The 18827-nt window shown below is 43.0% G+C and overlaps 1 protein-coding gene across 3 annotated transcripts in view; it reads left to right on the top strand.

Moving 5' to 3' along the window:
• ANO6 (anoctamin 6) overlaps nt 1-18827 on the top strand; it is a 185834-nt gene that overhangs the window by 118247 nt on the left and 48760 nt on the right. For all 3 annotated transcript variants that reach the window (XM_045553974.1, XM_045553973.1, XM_045553975.1), the window contains 4 exons: nt 609-896; nt 1124-1237; nt 3251-3366; nt 13988-14122. In XM_045553974.1, the coding sequence (XP_045409930.1) occupies nt 609-896; nt 1124-1237; nt 3251-3366; nt 13988-14122 (653 nt within the window). The remainder of the gene's footprint in view (nt 1-608; nt 897-1123; nt 1238-3250; nt 3367-13987; nt 14123-18827) is intronic.

Here is an 18827-nt window from a genome sequence, read left to right as displayed (position 1 = left end):
AAGACAAAAATTTATGATGGTCTGCAAATCTATTTTTATTATTATATCTCTACTTTTACTCATGAACTCTAGGGGGGGGGTTCTTTTTTGGTTGGGGTTTTTTTTTTTTTTTTCCCCCCTAACTACCAGCAACATAAGAGACATCTTATGTTTTAAAATTGTGAAAATTGGCTGGGCGTGGTGGCTCACACCTGTAATCCTAGCACTCTGGGAGGCCGAGGTGGGTGGATCGTTTGAGCTCAGGAGTTTGAGACCAGCCTGAGCAAAAGCGAGACCCCCGTCTCTACTAAAAGTAGAAAGAAATTAGCTGGACAACTAAATATATATATATATATCTATATATATATATATATATATATATATATAAAGAATTAGCCAGGCATGGTGGCGCATGCCTGTAGTCCCAGCTACTCGGGAGGCTGAGGCAGGAGGATTGCTTGAGCCCAGGAGTTTGAGGTTGCTGTGAGCTAGGCTGATGCCACGGCACACTAGCCTGGACAACAGAGTAAGACTCTGTCTCAAAAAAAAAAAAAAAAATCATTAAAATTGTGAAAATAGTTGGTTTGGTTTTGTGGTCTGTGGTCTGTGTTTTCATTCTTCCAACATAGGTTTTGGATGACAAGCTTGTATTTGTGAAAGTACACGCGCCGTGGGAGGTGTTATGTACGTACGCGGAGGTAATGCACATCAAATTGCCTCTGAAACCCAACGATCTGAAAACCCGGGGCTCAGCCTTTGGTAGACTCAACTGGTTCACCAAATTCCTCAGCGTGGACGAAAGTATCATCAAGCCAGAACAAGAGTTTTTCACTGCACCATTTGAGAAGAACCGGATGAATGATTTTTACATTGTTGACAGAGATACCTTCTTCAATCCAGCCACCAGAAGCCGCATTGTAAGTCTACACCAAATTTAGTTGCTCTCTTAGAGTGATTTGGAACCTACTATTGGATAATTAGTTGTTTGGTTGGTTTAGTTTTGTTTTCAAAAGCTACAAAAAAAAAACCAAAAAACAAAAACAAAAGAAATATGCCTACAGATTCCTGTTATAGTAGTAAACAACGATTGAATTGGTTAGTTATGCTATATAAATCACACACTCTATTTTGGAATCTTTTTTAGGTTTACTTCATCCTCTCTCGGGTCAAGTATCAAGTGATGAACAATGTTAACAAGTTTGGGATTAACAGACTTGTGAACTCTGGGATCTACAAGGCAGCTTTCCCTCTCCATGATGTAAGTTAAATGGCAAAAATGAAATAAACATCTTAATGTAAAATCCAGTGTGGACAATAAAGAAAGGCTAACTACCTTGACCTTAAGTTTCTTCCTCGATAAAATGAAGATAAAATACTGCAAGTCTACAAGCTCATTTAGGGCAAGAACCAGGTTGTTTTGTTCACAAATGGACCCCAGGCGTAGAGAAGGTACCCACTTTAAAGGAGTGAGTTAATGAATGAACAGTGTCTCTCCCACAGTTAATGTATAAAGCAGTACAGATTAGCAGTCAGTCTGTATTAGCATTTCTGGGACTGAAATGCCTGCTCTGCCACTTTCTAGCTGGATGACTTTATGAAAATTATCTAGTCTCTCTGTTCCTTAATTTCTTCATCTATAAAATGGGGATAATAACAGTACCTTCCTCATAGAATTGTTATGAGGATTAATTAAATTAATACATGTCAAGTGTTGGTCCCTGGCATAGAATAAGTACTATATAAGTGTTAGCTATTTTCATAATTACTGACAAATGTTATTATCAACCAGAAAATATTAGTTCTTTGCAAGCAAAATACATGTTAGAATTTCTCATTTATCATTTTCTCTAACATGGACTTTTCACCCTCATTTGAAATACTGTTTTCAAACTGTGCCCTGGAATATCCCAGGGCTTTTTAAAAGACGTCTGCCAGGGTTGTTGTCACAGTGGCAGTACCCCAGATTGTTGACGTTTTTTAAGGACTACATTCTGAGACTACAGCAACCCCTCAAATTCAGGAGAACTTCTCTAGTTGATAACATCACTCATGAAATGAAATTTTTAAAATGTGACCACCCCAGACCCTTAATGACTCCATGAATGCAGGGACATTATGTCTAAAGCTGCTTAAATAAATTCTGTCATTGAAGTAAATATCATACTTTATTACATTGTTACTTTGTTACATTCACTATCAATTTATCTGAATCTCTAAAACTCTGAACAAGGACTAACACTGATAATTGCTACTGTGTAGTAGTACGTTTATTTGTGGAAGAAAACAATATTGAAATATACAATACAGGATAATAAAACTAGGACAACAAACAGCTACCTCCTGCACACGGGTAAGTAGAGAACAGGGAGCTCGGGGGAGAAGCAGATGCTGAGCTCCAGCCTGACAGTCCTTGTATTTTATGTCTGTGCCCAGCAAAATTAGCAATTATAGCATGACATGAACTTTGGGGTTACTTGCAGATAGCTTCCATGAATATTTATAGTATTCAATTGACATTTGCCTATGCCCAGGTCCTTTCTATTAAAGCCTCTTCTAAGTGCAGTAATCCCAGATCCAGGCTAAAGAATGATCCCATTTGGCATTTGGAAGGGATGTGGGTGGAGGTCAGGGCCCCTGCTGCGGTTTGACTGGATGATAATCTGGTTCTAGTACAGGAAGAAGGAAAATAGGCAGGAAAAAGGGCAATTGAATTTAAGCAGAGGCAGGAGGTTTTGTTTCTTGAATAAACTAAGTGTGTAACATGATGTCAGGCTTCTTTGTTTACTTTCTTGCATGTTGTCACAGAATAACTGCTGGACTCAGGGCAAAGAAGCCTGGGTTGTAGAATTGACCCTGCTGCTAACCAGCTCAGGCCCTGGTTTCCCCATTGTCCAAGGAGGGGGAGTGGGCTATGAGGTGTTTCTTCAGCATGGTGATTTTGGTACTTAGGTGGCCCAATTTTCATTGTTCAAGACTGCCCCACTTGTAGGACATTAAACCTCTCTGGGGCTCCCACCCAGTGCCTGCAGTGCCCCCCAGGATTGTAACGTGCAAGCATTCATCCCCACCCACATTCGCAAATGACCCCCAAGGGAGGTATTAATAGTTACAACCCTGGTTGAGAATCACTTAGGTTAGATGTTATTTCCATCCCTTCTGGCAAGCTTGGGCCCCTTATTCACAAATGACCATCAAGTATTAGTACCACATTTAATAAACAGATTTGGAAAAACATGACTGTGATGCTCACTTGTTTCCTTCTGCTTCACAGTGCAAATTCCGCCATCGGTCAGAGGATCCCAGCTGCCCTAATGAACGGTACCTTCTGTACAGGGAATGGGCGCATCCTCGAAGCATATACAAAAAGCAACCCTTGGATCTTATCAGGTGAGTTGTTGTAGAGAGGATTTCGGGGGGAAGCACTCAGGGGTTGCCCTCAGGGCATCTAAGTGTGACAGTACTCAAGGACTATTGCCACTCAGGGAAGCTCACCCAGAGCATTGAGCTTCATTGTCCAGAGTTTGCATTGCAGCTTCATTATGTAGGCATGGTTAACTGAATCGTTGCTCCTGTGGCTTGAAGCTCCAGTTCTCTAATCCCATGGTGGTTCTTTCTGGCATGGCTATCTAGGGGCCCACCATGTGTCACCTCACTGGCATAAACTATCAGGTGTGGTCCCAGAGGCCCGCCATGAATAAAAAGGCACTCCTGTCTCTCAGGAAATGCCAATGGTTTAGAGGTTACCTCCCAGGAACTGGAAACAAAGATCCACTTGATTGCACAGAAGTAAACTTTAGGTGTAGGTTGTCATGTTGTATGGTACGACATACACATTTTCACCCTTTTCCTGTTTCATTGTATCCAACGAGATATATAGACTGGCGCTCAGGGTTTGTCTTCTCAAAGCTGCCCTCCAGAAGCTTACCTTATTTGGGCAAGGCCAAAGATACTAGCTGTTGGCGGGAGATAGGCCAAGAACAACCAACAAATAGAAAATATGAGAATAACAAACAAACATAAAATTTCTGAGTGCAATGAAGAAAATAACAGAGATAAGATGGGAGGGCAGAGTGGGGAAGCGAGTTGAGAAAGTTATCTCTGAGTAGGTGACATTTAAGCTGAGACCAGATAGTGAAAAGGAGCTGGTACTTTGAAGTCTTGGAAGATGTCATTCCAAGATTCCGAGTAGCCTGTGCAAGGGCCCTGAGGCACAAGTACAGCTGGCAAGTTTGAGGAAGTACTGAAGACCAGTGCTAATGAGAAAGAAAATGATAAGACGTGAAGTTAGAGGGCTAAGAGGGGCACAGAGAGTTTTTTAGATTTTAAGTGCACTGAGAAGCAGTTGTAATATTTTAAGCATTTAAGTAATTTTGTCTTGTTGGGGAGTGTTTTATAGGGGGCACAGGAAGCAGAAAGACCAGGTAGGAGGCTATTCTAACTTTTTTGTGATGATAGTGGGCCAGGCAAGAGATTGTAGGAGCAGATTTGGAACATATTTTTGGAGTAGAGTCGATAGGACTTGGTTATGGATTGGATTGGAGGGTGAGGAAGAAAGGAGAGTCACGTGATCCTCGCGTCTGCCTGGGGCCAGGTGCCTCTTCTTTCTGTGGCGTCTCAGTGCCTCACGCAGGTGCCCACCTGCTTGGGAAAACTACTTGACCTCAAAGGTGAGAGTTTTAAAACATGCAAATGGTTTGTTCTATTTTACATTTATTATGGAAAATTTTAAACATGTATAAAGGTAGAATAGTATAGCAAGCCTACATTCATCTGTCACCCAACTTATAAAATTACAGACTCATAGCCACTCTTGTTTCACTCTTATTCCCACCTCTTCCCTCCTCCCTCCACTGCATCATTTTGAAGCAATCTCAAATATCATTTTATTAGCATCTATTTCTAAATGACAAGATCTCTTCTAAATATGACCAGAATACCCTTTTTTAAAAAGCAACAGTTCCCTAATGTCATCAAATAATCAGTGTTCAGATTTCCCTGATTGTCCAAAAAAAAAAAACCCACTTAGTAGTTTTTTGGTTCAAATCAGGATCCGAATAAGGTCCAGATGTTACAATTAGTATAATCTCTCAAATTTCTTCCACTCTGTGTCTCACTATGTGTTTCTTGTTTTCCTTGCAATTGTTGCAAGAATTCCTTGCATTCTCTATTTTGCACATTTTATTCTGCCCTACAGTGTTGTTAAACGTGTTCCTCTATATTTGCTTTAGCTAAGTAATATTTTTATTTGTGTTACCTAATTTAATCCTCATCTAGAAGGTTGATCTGATTGAAGTTTGATTTTGTATAGGAATACTTGATATGTAGAGTTGAGTACTTCTATGAGAAGGTACATATTGTACAGTTGTCTCTTTTTTGTGTGATGATAGCTGTCGCGCCGCACTCGCCTGCAAGGACGACGCAACAAACTGGAGTTCTTCCAACAGCAGTTTAATGAGGCATCTAGTCTAGTTACATGGCGAGAGACCCCGAACAGGAAGGACCGTGGGCTTATATACCATTGCAGGTAGTCGTGGCGGGAAGTGATTGGTAGAGGGCCCTGACAAGGCTCCCAGCAATGATTCTATTGGCTATGTGCTCACCCGTAATCAGAGACCGCTCCCAACAGCTCCCCCTTTTGTTTTGCAACACAAGCTTTGGGGACTCCAACCTCAAGGTCCGGATCCAGGGGGTGGAGTCCCTGAAGCAGGTGCAAAGGCCACCGTCTCCCGTGCAATGAGCAGAGACTCTGGGAGGTGCAACGGCTGGTAAGGGGGTGACACGCCACAATCTGGTGCAATGGGGAAACCCCTCAGAGTGCATGGGCCATGTCACGCTGTGCGAGAGGGGAGGCGGTCTTGACCTTCGGAGCGTAACATTTGTAGCCAGATGCCAGGGGATTGACCACACTCGAGGGTGGCTAGGGCTTGGGTAACCACCACTCGGTCCCTGCGGCGCTGTGCACGAACGCGCAGGAACCCCCAGATCACGAAACCTGCTCCCAGGATCCCCATGAACCCTAGGGACCCCAGGCCAGCCCAGTCCCGAAGTCCTCGGACTATTGACTGAAATGTAGGAAAGAGACCATTGGTCACTGTCAAGTCCAGGCGTGTGGAGTTAATGTGGGTGATCTCCAATTGCAACTGCCGGGTCAAGGCGGTAAATTGATTAGACCAGTGTCCTGTCAACATAACAGATAATTGACGAGACTTGTTGGCCGCGGCGGAAGCATTATCAAACAGTACCGCGGTAATGCATAGTCCTGTGAAACGCCATTTGCAGCCCAGCTGTGCCAGCTGCCATAAGGCATCTATTTGCTCCTGGACCAAGTCCACACGTTGGTTCAGTATCATGATACCACCCTTCAGGTGCGCGTTGACGGCGGATTGTGTGTCCAGAGCTGTAGCCACAGATGCCGATAGGTTGTTCAGCGTCTGTGCTGTCTGAACAGAGCCTACCGCTGCAGCCGTAGCGGCTGCCAGTGCGGCAGTCACCGCCAATGTGGAAATTACAGCTGCAGTAACGCCAAAATCTCTTCGCTGTCGGAAAAGGGTCAAGAAGCTAGGAGCCTCCACCGGCCAAGGAATATGCCGAGGCATACGGGCAACAATTGCCATGGACTGGCTGGAGGCATTCCAGCAACGGACATAGGAGCAGTTTGCCGTGGAGCAATTGAGAACACCAGGACCAGAGGAAGTAGCAGTGATCCAGATAAAAGGGGGCCAGAGGCAAACAGGTGTGGAGGGGAAAGACAGATTACGCTGCTGAATAGCGTGGACCGACGTCTCAAATGTTGAGGAGGAGTTCCATGTAAGATTGGCAAGGCCCAAAGAGGCATTAGTAGCGAACAGCCGGGGGAAGATCTGGGCATCATGGGTCACCGGCATTGGTCTCGGGAACACCGACAGGATGGCCCAGCGCCGGTCCGTCGTCACCGATGCGGCCAGCAGCAGAAAGGTCAGCAGCAGCAGCATCCCCGGCAGCGGACGCCCCATCATCTGCATCCTCCACATCCGCCAACCGCTGCACTCGCCGCGTTAAGCGTGCCGGGACCCACACTGGATCAGGAGTGTCCTGCGGGAAAACACAGACAGCTCCCCTGGACCGGCTCACAACCAGATCCGGGCCTTTCCATTTGTTAAGCAGGACATCCTTCCACAAGACCTGCTCTGATAAAGGGGAACCGGGGTTGGCGTGGCGGTCCGCAGCAGAGCGCCCCTGATCATCCAGCAAAAGAAAATTTAAAGTGAACAAGGTGAGAGAGAGCACAGGCTTAGGGGTACGTAAGCCCAAAGGGCTCGTCCCCGTCTCCCCCTTTTGTTTTTTGAGATAGGCCTTTAAGGTGCCATGGGCACGCTCTATGATACCCTGGGCCTGGGGGTTGTAGGGAAGGCCCGTGCGGTGCTCCACGCCTAGGCGTGTGCAGAATTGACGAAAAGCTTGTGAGGTATAGGCAGGGCCATTGTCAGTTTTGATAACCTGAGGTTTACCCCAGGCAGCCCAAGCCTCTAAGCAGTGGGTGATGACATGACTTACCTTTTCACCTGTCAAGGGAGTGGCATGAATTATGCCAGAGCAGGTATCAACAGAAACATGGACATAAGAAAGAGAACCAAAGGAGGAGTAATGAGTGACGTCCATTTGCCACAAGTGGAGTGGCCGAAGACCACGAGGATTGACACCTACATGAGGTGCTGGACGAAAAGGTGCACAGGCCGCGCACTGCAGCACAATATCGCGTGCGGCTGCCCGCGAGAGGCCAAATTTGAGACGTAACGTCAGTGAAGGAGTATGGTATAGAGAATGAAACTGGCGAGCTGCCTCCAACGGAGAGCCAACCCAATAAGCGTGAGTGGCATGATCCGCCAGGGCATTGCCGCGCACCATGGGGCCCGGCAAAAGGGAATGGGCCCGAATGTGCGTTATAAAAAATGGGGACCGGCGCGAATGGATGGCAGCACGGATAGCACAGAATAAGGAGAACACCGTGCTGCGAGAGTTAAGAGAATGGGCTGTTTCCAAGTGACGGACAGCCTGAACAACATAAGCAGAATCAGAGATTATATTAAGGGGCTCTGGCACGGTTCGGAGAACCAATTCAACGATAGCACATTCAACGTGCTGGGGAGAAGAGTAAGCGAAGCGGGCCGTAAACACCTGATCATTGATTACATAGCTACCGGTGCCTGTGGATGACCCGTCAGTATAAACAATGGTAGCCCCAATTAGAGGCTCAGGGGAAGTCAGATGAGGAAAGATAAGCTGATTGCGAAGTGCAAACTGAAGAAGGGGATGTTTAGGGTAATGGTTATCTATGTCTCCTGGGAAGATACAACAGAGTACTGCCCAAGAATTTAAGGAAGAGCAAAGGACTTGAGTCTGGGACTTGGTGTATGGGCAATGAATAACTGTAGGGTAAATACCGAAGTGGGAAAGGGACAACGAAAGCCCAGATAAGGCCAAATCCGCAACCTGCGTAAGATAATGTTCTATAGCACGCTGCGGAGAAGCATGTGAATGAATCCACAGCAAAGGCCCGTCCTGCCAGAGTACTGCCGTGGGCGCCACGGGAGAGGGCAAGAGGCACAAGGAAAAGGGGCGGTCCGGTTGGATGCGGACCAACTGAGCTTGCTGAAGAGCTTCCTCGACCTTAGCGAGAGCCTGCCGAGCCTCAAAGGTTTGAAACAAGTCACTTCGGAAGTGTCCTTAGCGGCGAGGATGGCAGCCGCCAAGCCCGCATTGGTGGGAGGGCCTCCAATTTCTCTGCAAGCTTTTAACCATGCACTGAGGCCCTTTCCCTTCCAAGGGGCAATAGCATGACGACACTCTCTCGTGCACTGCTCGAAAACCAACTGTTCCACTAATGGCATAGCCGAGTCGGCATCGCCGAAAATCCTTGCAGCGCATTCCACCATCCGAGCCACAAAGTCAGAAAACGGTTCTGCAGGGCCTTGGATGACCTTGGTTAAATTACCTGCAACTTCCCCGCGATTAGGCAGTTGTTGCCAGGCTCTTATAGCCAATTGATTAATCTGGCCATAGACCTGAATGGGAAAATTAAGCTGATTATTCTGCCAGCGACCCTGTCCTAAGAGCATATCGGCATCCCAGGCAGGCTGGCCCTGCTGCGCGTTCTGCCGAGCTTGATTAATACAGGCTTCTTGATATATGGATTTCCAATCTAAATATTGCCCCATGGATAGACAGGCCCGCGCGGTACCAGCCCAATCACTGGGGGTCATGGCATGCGCACTTAGCCGTTCCAGTAGGCCACGGGTGTAAGCGGCATTGCACCCATAAGCCTTGACAGCTTCAACCAAAGCTTTTAGTTGCTTGTAATCTAGGTGTTCGTGAAAGCGATGTTGATTAGCGTCCTCAAAGACGGGGAAAGCAAACTCCCTCTGTATCTTCTTTCTAGCTCGGGGAGGCACAAACGAGGTTCCGCCCTCCATATTTAGAGGGGCGGATCCCGCAACGGGAAAAGGAGGGGCAGTAGCCTACGGGGGCCGGGCGATTACGCTCCGCCTCATATCTAGCCGCCGCCTCCTCCAGCTCCGCCTCCTCCTGCGGAGACAGCCCCCTCCTCCGCCTCGCGAGAATGCGAACGGGAAGAAGAGCGAGACGATGAAGAAGAACAGGAAGAAGAAGGACGAGAGGAAGAAGAGGAAGAAGAGGAAGCCGACATGTGGAGGGAGGCCATTTTGAGAGCCACCTCCTCCATGTCCCTTTCAGGCGGCGGGCGTCCCCGCCGTTCCTGTTTACCCGCGGACTTACGTTTCTTTTTCAGCCTTTTCCTCGGCCGCCCCGGCCGAGCCGGACCCACTTTGCCTCTCTCAGACATACTATCTTGATAATCACTGAGTACTTGCTGACCTTCCCGGACCGGACCGCTGCAACGGTCGTCCTCTAAACAGGAGCGCACCAGTGCCCACACAGGGAGAACACACTCCCAAAGGGGACCAGACTCTCGGGCACGGCGAAGGTCCTGCTCTAGCTTATCCCAACTCGGAATCGTTAAAGACCCCGAGTGGAGAAACCATGGGGCCACCCGGTCCACGTCCTGCACAAAATGGCGCAGGACACGGTCAGGGATAACTAGGAGAGTTCCCCATGGGGTAGGTCACAAGCACCCGGTGCCGGCGTCAGAAGAGGGCAGGGGTCCAAAATAAAACCGCCCCAGCTGCTGTGGTTCTGAACTCACCTCCAAAGAGGTCGTCTCCGCCGGTGCGAGAAGTTCCCGGGTTTCGGCACCACTTGTCGCGCCGCACTCGCCTGCAAGGACGACGCAACAAACTGGAGTTCTTCCAACAGCAGTTTAATGAGGCATCTAGTCTAGTTACATGGCGAGAGACCCCGAACAGGAAGGACCGTGGGCTTATATACCATTGCAGGTAGTCGTGGCGGGAAGTGATTGGTAGAGGGCCCTGACAAGGCTCCCAGCAATGATTCTATTGGCTATGTGCTCACCCGTAATCAGAGACCGCTCCCAACAGATAGCAGCCATTAACCATCATTGCTTAGACTCATCATGTTGTAAGGGATTTCATTTCATCATTTCATTTGGTCATACTCTTAATTCCCTCCTCCTTCATTTTGATTAGCTGGATTATAATCATGAAGAGGCACTTTCATTAACTCTGGTTACCCTGTAGAATAAGATTTTAAAAGAGGATGTTTGTACATATGTAAATATTTGAGGTTGACATTCATGTAAAGTTTCCATTTTATTTAATTTACTTTTATGTTAAACCTACAGCATCTGATGGCAGGGTGATGGGTTTGAGGGTTCTTAATCATTCTTTATGTGTTTTTTTCCCCTTTGGTAAAGAAAACAATTTCCCCAGTATTTTAAATGTGTTTTGCTAAGGGAAATACATTTAACTATCCCCTGTCCCTGGTCCACATGTTCCTGCCCTTCATTGCTTCCCACTAGTAACCCCTTGAGCATGCAGGCTATTAAACCTTCATCTGTAATTCTCAGGGCTTGCCAGAAAGAAAAATGAGCTATTTTCCAAAAAGCAAACCAAACAAAATGGAAAGAGCAACCTGTAGGAAACAGACTTTGACAAGGAAAAAAAGCTTCCCCCAAAACTCCCATTGTTACCCTCAGAGTGATAAAAAAAAAAAAAAGCTATGATATCTACAAGATGAGGACATGACTCTACTAAAAAGGATCATTGTGAGAATAAAATCTAGCTCTTAGAAATTGATTATGTGATAAAACAGAAAACCCACCGTATAAGGTCTTAGAAAATGAAGTTGAAGAAATTATGCAGAGCATAGAACAAAAAATATAAAGAAAGAGAAAATAAAAGGTAGAAAAGATAAAAATTAAAAGCTCAGTCCAGGAGGTATAAATAATAGAAGCATCAGAAACCAGAACAGAGAAAATGTAGGGAAGAAATCTCAGAAGTACGTCCAGAGAAGTATCCGAAGAACTGTACTGAAGAGCTAACTGGCATGAGCCTCCAGATGGAAAGAGCTGCTGAGGACCCAGCCTAGAGCCACCATAACATGACATTTCAGAACACTGGAGACAAAGAGAAGGTCCTGCCACCCTCCAGAAAGCAAAATGGAAAGAAAATGATACAAAAAATCAAAGCTGACTTTTTTTAAAAAAATTGACCAGGCACGGTGGCTCACGCCTGTAATCCTAACACTCTGGGAGGCCGAGGCAGGAGGATCGCTCTAGGTCAGGAGTTTGAGACCAGCCTGAGCAAGAATGAGACCCCGTCTCTACTAAAAGTAGAAAGAAATTATCTGGTGAACTAAAAATATATATAGAAAAAATTAGCCGGGCATGGTGGTGCATGCCTGTAGTCCCAGCTACTCGGGAGGCTGAGGCAGAAGGATCGCTTAAGCCCAGGAGTTTGAGGTTGCTGTGAGCTAGGCTGATGCCACTGCACTCACTCTAGCCCGGGCAACAGAGCGAGACTGTCTCAAAAATATATATATATATATATATATATATTAATGTTAGGAGTTGGGATGTTTTTGGCAGAGAGAGCCAGTGACCAGAGGAATCACGTGAATGGATCCTCATTATTCCCCCACCTTTCAGCAAGAACGAGGAGACAGGTTTCCATTTAAGAGTTGACGTTTTTTCTGACCTTGCCTACATTGTAACAGGGGTGCCTTAGAAAGCAATGAACTCCCTGACTCTGTGAATATTCGAGCAGAGACTACCTGACCAGCTCTCTGAATGCAGCAGGATATTTTTACTGTTGGAGGTTGGACTAGGCAACTTCCAAGATTCTTTCCAATTTTAAAGATGGCATTTCCAGAATGGATGACTGAGAACATATTCCAGAAAGCATAATAGAAAAGAGGCCAAGACGTCTCAAACCTGTTGCCAGGCTTTTTTTTTCCCAGGCTCTGTCCCGAGCCTGCCATTTGCCTGCCATTTGCCTGCCATCCATAAGCCAGATAACAAAGCTCCAATCACGAGACAGTGAGCACGCTTGTTCCTCCCATGTCCTGTCTTGGCCCTTTCTTCTCCCTGTGGCCTGCGCCCAGCACTGTGAGCTATGGAGCTGGTCCAGCCCAGGGTGTGGCTGTGGGAATTCTCCCGGGACTCCAGGTTGTGTTCAGAGTTGAGTCCCCACTAGGCTAAGCCCAAGGAGTCCGTCCGGCCAGGCTCCATACTGAGCGTAAAGCCTCATGTAGGCCTTAGGGCTGAATAAAGGTCCACAGATCAAGACTGAGGCAGAAATAATCAGTCTAGGAAAATATCAGCAACAGCAGTCACCTAAACAATCACTTCATTGTTTTCTTCTCATCCCTAAACCCTTTCTTTCTGCCAGCTGTATTTGGCCTCCCTTTCAGGAACAATTCTGGCACTGCTGCTTACTCAACAGGCCCTCTTCTAATCTTACCCACCTGGCCTCTTCCCTATTAACCCCAGAACATACCAGTAATCAATTTTGAAAACTTACAAAAAATTGAAGTGCTAGATATAAGGAGTATAGGGTAGTGGATTCCTCAAATCATATCTGTCTTGCATTCTTCCATTCTCATTTACAATGAGTTTTGCAAAAATTTTGGTCAGAGAGAAATTCCACTATAGTATTATTATTAGTTTTGTTTTTTTTATTATTATTACAGTTGACCCTTGAACAACACAGGAGTTTTGAAAACACATGTAACTTTGACTCCCCCAAAACTTAACTACTAATAGCCTACTGTTGACCAGAAGCCTTACCAATAACAGCCAATATTTTGCATGTTATATGTATTATATACTGTATTCTTACAGTGAAGTAAGCTAGAGAAAAGAAAAATGCTAATTAAGAAAATCATAAGGAAGAGAAAATATATTTACTGTTCGCTAAGTGGAAGTGGATCATCATACAAAGGTCTTCATCCTTATTGTCTTCATGTTGAGTAGGTGGAGGAAGTGGAGGGGTTGGTCTTGCTGTCTCAGAGGTGGCAGAGGAGGTAGAACGGAGGCAGGGGAGGAAGGCACACTCAGTGTAACTTCTCCTGAAAAAAATACACATGTGTATAAATGGACCCACGCAATTCAAACCCATGTTGTTCAAGGGTCAACCATCATTGTGATTTATGTTACGTTTCCTCTAAGGAAGCTCCCTAGTTAAGGTAAAAGCAAGTAACTTTGAGTAGATTGTTCGTCTTCATTTGTTCCATGCATGTTAAGAACAAACTTTTGGAGGTTGTATAAAATAGTGCTATCTTTGTAAAGAATGATAGTGATGCTCTGTATTTGCCTCATATTCAGCGTTTTCCCCTCCCTTGCTCTGTTTTAAGACACTCTGCTTCAGCAGGCAAGGCAGTGCTAGTGGTCAGTACTTCCATGATGTGTAATACACTTTTTGTTTCCTCATAGAATTCAAGGTCTGCTGTGAGTTACGGGTATGTTTTAAGGATGAATTGAGTGAGACGGTTAAGCCAAAAACCTCCTTTATTAAAAAGCAAAAATTAATATTAAGCTGAGGAGTCAGAGTGATTATTTTATTTGTATCTTTTAAAAATAATTTCTGTCTGTCTTCAGAAAATATTACGGAGAGAAGATTGGAATCTACTTTGCTTGGCTGGGCTATTATACGCAGATGCTCCTCCTGGCAGCAATCGTGGGAGTGGCTTGCTTTCTCTACGGATATCTTAATCAAGATAACTGTACCTGGAGGTAACCACTGTTTGTTTCTTGCTGCTACGCTGAAAAGTGGATTCGACATAAAATTATTTTCATGGTCTTAAACTGTTTTAGTAAAAGGCGACTCATCACAGAACACTCATTGCTTTGGATGATACATCCTTTTGTTCTGAGTATAATAACTAAGTGAAATGGAAAAAATTTTTTCTTAGATAATCCAACCCAGTCTCTGACAGGAATATTACCCTTAGGAAACACTCCAATATTTTAAAACAATGTTTTGTTTGAAAAAGAAAGGAGGCCTGGAGGGGGATTGCCCTTGAACTTTTGGCCCCCAGAGGAATGTTCTCTCAGCTCTGCAGATGTGGGCCAAGAGCAGCTCTGATTTCTTCAGGGTTTCAAAGGGAAAACTAGGAAAACTGGTATTCTTTTTTCTTTTTTTTTTTCCCCTGCTTTTAGAAATGACTTCTTGATATAAAGAAATGCATGTTTAAAAACTCAAGTAGACAATGGTTGGTTTGGTGTTTACTTAAAAAAAAAAAAAAAACTAGTCCTTACAATGTTAAGGGGAAAAAAAGTAACAGAATTACTTTGTGCTTGATGTTGAAATTCAAACACCAGCTGCACTGTCTAAAGGGACGTACGTGGGTGCCAGAGCACTCTGAATTTCACCATCGCTATTCTGAATTGTTATTATTCCTCTGCTTTTGGTGGTCTCAACCTCCAGAAGGGATGCAGCACGAACCAGGCATTTTCTCTTGATCATCTGGCCCCTATCCAGGTGTGACAGCCAGATCAAAATTTCTGGGCACCGGCAATGAGCTGATGACCAAATTTTTCAAGCCCCGAGCATATTAGCCTGCTCCCAAGGCAGGATGCTTACATGGCAGCCCTGATGTAAAGACATAATTACCCATTCTATTTAACAGAGGATTCTGAGCATTTTGTACCCATTATGGCTTTTTAGCTAGAAAGCTGCAGATGGTTTCTGAAGTACTTTCCCCTCTTCACTGAAAAAGAGTTTTGGGCCAGAGGCTGAATGTTGGTGCCTTTCCCCCTAAATTTGTCTTTAGCTTCTCCATTGTTTTGTATATTGTTCCAGACCAAAAAAAGGCATCTCAAAAATACATTTTCATGGTGCAAAAGCTGCATTTGTGTAACTCATGTGGCTCTTCTCATTATAACTCATTCTATGAAATCACTGTGATAGTCACCCACATATTTCCTACCATTTCCCACAGATTAGTTTACAGAAAACTGAAGGAAGGTCTTGGAGATATACTCCCTGTGCTCAAAACCATTTGGCTTTAATTATCTTTAAAATGTTTAAAATATATAAATTTTAAATATTTTCAGTTTTATTACACATTAAATAGATTCATAAGAATGGAAAATGTATTTAAGGTATAAAGAATAATGATCCATCACCCAATTTAAGAAAAAAAATGTTACTGTTACCTTTGAAGTAACAGTACTTTGATCACATCTCCTCCACTTTGAAATAACAGCTGTACTAAATTTTGTGTTTATCATTTCTTTACATATTACTGTATTTTTAATTATATATATTTGTAGCCCAACAAAATATGTTTTGTGTTTTTGAAAATATGTATACATAAGTGGAGGATATTATAGGTATTTTTTCTTCTATAAAATGCCTGTTTAAAGCTTGTGCCTCCCTTTTTAAATAGCAGCTTTACTGAGATATAATTTGTATACTGTAACATGCAGATGTTTTGAGTCTTGAGTACATTCACAGAGTTGTGCTGCCATCACCACCATCTAATTTTAGAACATTTTCGTTGCCTCCAAAAGAAACCAGTGCCCATTAGCAGTCACTCTCTAACCCCCCTTTCCCTTAGCTTCTCACAACCACTAATCTGCTTTCTGTTTTTATGGGTTTGCCTATTCCAGACATTTCATAAAAGTGGAAATATACAGTAGGAAGCCTTTTGTGACTGTCTTCTTTCACTTAGCATGTTGTTTTCAAGGTTTATCCATGTTGTAGCATTTATCAGTTCTTCATCCCTTTTTATGGCCAAGTAATATTCCATTGTATGTATATACCACATTGTTCATCCATTCATCAACTGATGGACATTTGAGTTGTTTCTACTTTTTGGCCATTGTGAATAATTCTGCTATGAACATTCATGGACAAATTTTTGTGGGGGATATATGTTTCCGATCTCTTGAGAATATAACAAAGAATGAAATTGCTGGGATATATGGTAACTCTAGGTTTATCGTTTTGAGGAACTGCCAAAGTATTTTCTCAATTGGCTGCACCATTTTACATTGCCACCAGCAATGTATGAGGATTTCAGTTTCTCCACATCCTCATCAACACCTTTTTTTTTTTTAATATTAGCCATACTAGTTGGTATGAAGTAGTATGTCATTGCGGTTTTGATTTTTATTTCCCTAATGCCTACTGATGTTGAGCATCTTTTTATGTGTATATTTGTCATTTGTATAGTTTGTTTGGAAAAACATCTGTTCAAATCCTTTGCTTATTATGTTGTCTTTTTATGGCTGCAAGTGTTCTTTATATATTTGGGATAGAAGTCCCTTAGTGGATATTGTCTTAGTCCATTTGTGCTATGACAGAATACCACAGACAGGGTAATTTGTAAAGAACAGACATTTATTTCTCACAGTTATGGAGACTGGAAGTCCAAGATCAAGGCATCATCATTTGACGTCTGGGGAGGGCTGCATGCTCTGGAGAGGAGGAACACTGTGTCTACATGGCAGAAAGCAGAAGGGCAAGAGGGGCAAACTCCCTTTATAAACCTCTTTTCTAAGGGCACCTAATCCCATTCACAAGCAGAGAGCTCCCATGGCCTAATTACCTTTTAAAGGCTCCACCTCTTAATACTTTCACACTGGCAACACCTGAATTTTGGAGGAGACACAGTCAAACCATAGCAGATGTATTGAAAATATTTTTTCTCATTCTTTGGATTTTTTTTTCCCTTTCTTAATGATATCTTGTGAAACAAAATAATTTTTAATTTTGATGATACCCAAGTTACTTTCTTATTTGTGCTTTTGGTGTCATATCTAAAAAAACAACATATAATCCAAAGTCATGAAGATTTTTTCAGTGTTTATCTTCTAAGAGTTTTATAGTTTTAGGTCTGTGATTTATTTTAAGTTAATTTTTATAAATGGTATGAGGTAGGGGCCCAACTCTGTCATTTACCATGTCTGTATCGAGGTACACTGTTTTGAAGAGACTGTTCTTTTGCTGTGAATTATCATGGTGCCCTTATTGAAAATCAGTTGACCATAAGTGTAAGTTTGCTTACTTGCAATTCTTTTCCATTGATCTCCATGTCTGTACTTTATGCAAGTACCACACTATATTGATTACTGTAGCTTTATATTAATAGCAAGTTTAGAAACTAGAAACTTGTTGTTTTTTGAGATTGTTTTAGCTATCCTGGGTCCTTTGCATTTCCATATGAATTTTAGGATCAGATTGTCTGTTTCTGCAAAACATCCAGCTGGGATTTTGATAGAATTGTGTTGACTCCAAAGGTCAGTTTGGATGGTATTGACATCTTAGCAGTATTTAGTCTTCTAATCCATGAACATGGGTTGTTGTCTTTCCATTTCCTGAGGTCTTTTTTAATTTCTATCGACAATATTTGCAGTTTTTGGTATATAGGTCCTGTACTTCTTTTTTTAATGTTTATTCAAAATATTTTATTCTTTTTAATGGTATTATAAATGAAATTGTTTCCTTAATTTTTGGATTATTTATTGCTAGTGTATAGAAATATAATTGCTTTTTGTATATTGAATGTTTTTGTACTGCAACCTGGCTGAACTGGCTTATTTGTTCTAATAGTTTTTTGGTAGATTCCTTAGGATTTTTATATACAGTGTCACACCATCTGTGAATAGAAGTAGTTTTATTTTTTCCTTCCCATTCTGGAGGCCTTTTATTTACTTTTCTTGCCTACTTGTCCTGGCTAGAAGCTCTAGTACAATGTTGATCTTATGAGGAAAGCATTTGGTCTTTCACCATTAAGTATGATGTTAGCTATGGAGTTTTCATTAATGCTCTTTATCAGGTTGGGAAAGTTTTCTTCTATTCCTGGTTATTGAGTGTTTTTATTATGAAAGGATGTTGGATTTTATGAGATGCTCTTTATTGACTTTATCCTGTGTGTGATTTTTGTTCATTATTCTATTAATATGGTGTATCATATGGATTGATTTGTTTTGTGGTTGAATCACACTTGCATTCCTGGATACATCCTACTTTATCATGGTGTATAATACGTTTTATATGTTGCTGGATCTTGTTTGCTAGTATTTTGTTGAGGATTTTAGCATCTGTATTCATAAGAGATAATGATTCTGTAGTTTTCTCATGTTGTCTTTGTTTGATTTTGGTATCGTTGTAATACTAGTCCCATAGAATGAGTTGAGAAGTATTTCCTTCTCTTTAATTTTAGAAGAGTTTATGAAGCATTAGTGTTAATTCTTCTCTAAATGGTTGATAGAATTCACCAGTGAAGCCATCTGGGCCTGGGATTTTCTTTGCAGGAATTTTTCCTACCAGTTCAGTCTCTCTATTTGTTACAGGTTTATTCAGGTTTTCTGTTTCTTCTTAAGTCAGCTTCAGTAGTTCATGTCTTTCTAGAAATTTATCCATTGTGTATTGGCAACAGTAGTGTCCCCCTTTTCATTTCTGATTTTAATAATTTGAGTCTTCTCTCCT

Source organism: Lemur catta, chromosome 6 (assembly GCF_020740605.2).
Source record: "Lemur catta isolate mLemCat1 chromosome 6, mLemCat1.pri, whole genome shotgun sequence".
NCBI classification, from domain to species: Eukaryota; Metazoa; Chordata; class Mammalia; order Primates; family Lemuridae; genus Lemur; species Lemur catta.
This window is presented reverse-complemented; position numbering and strand designations above follow the sequence as displayed.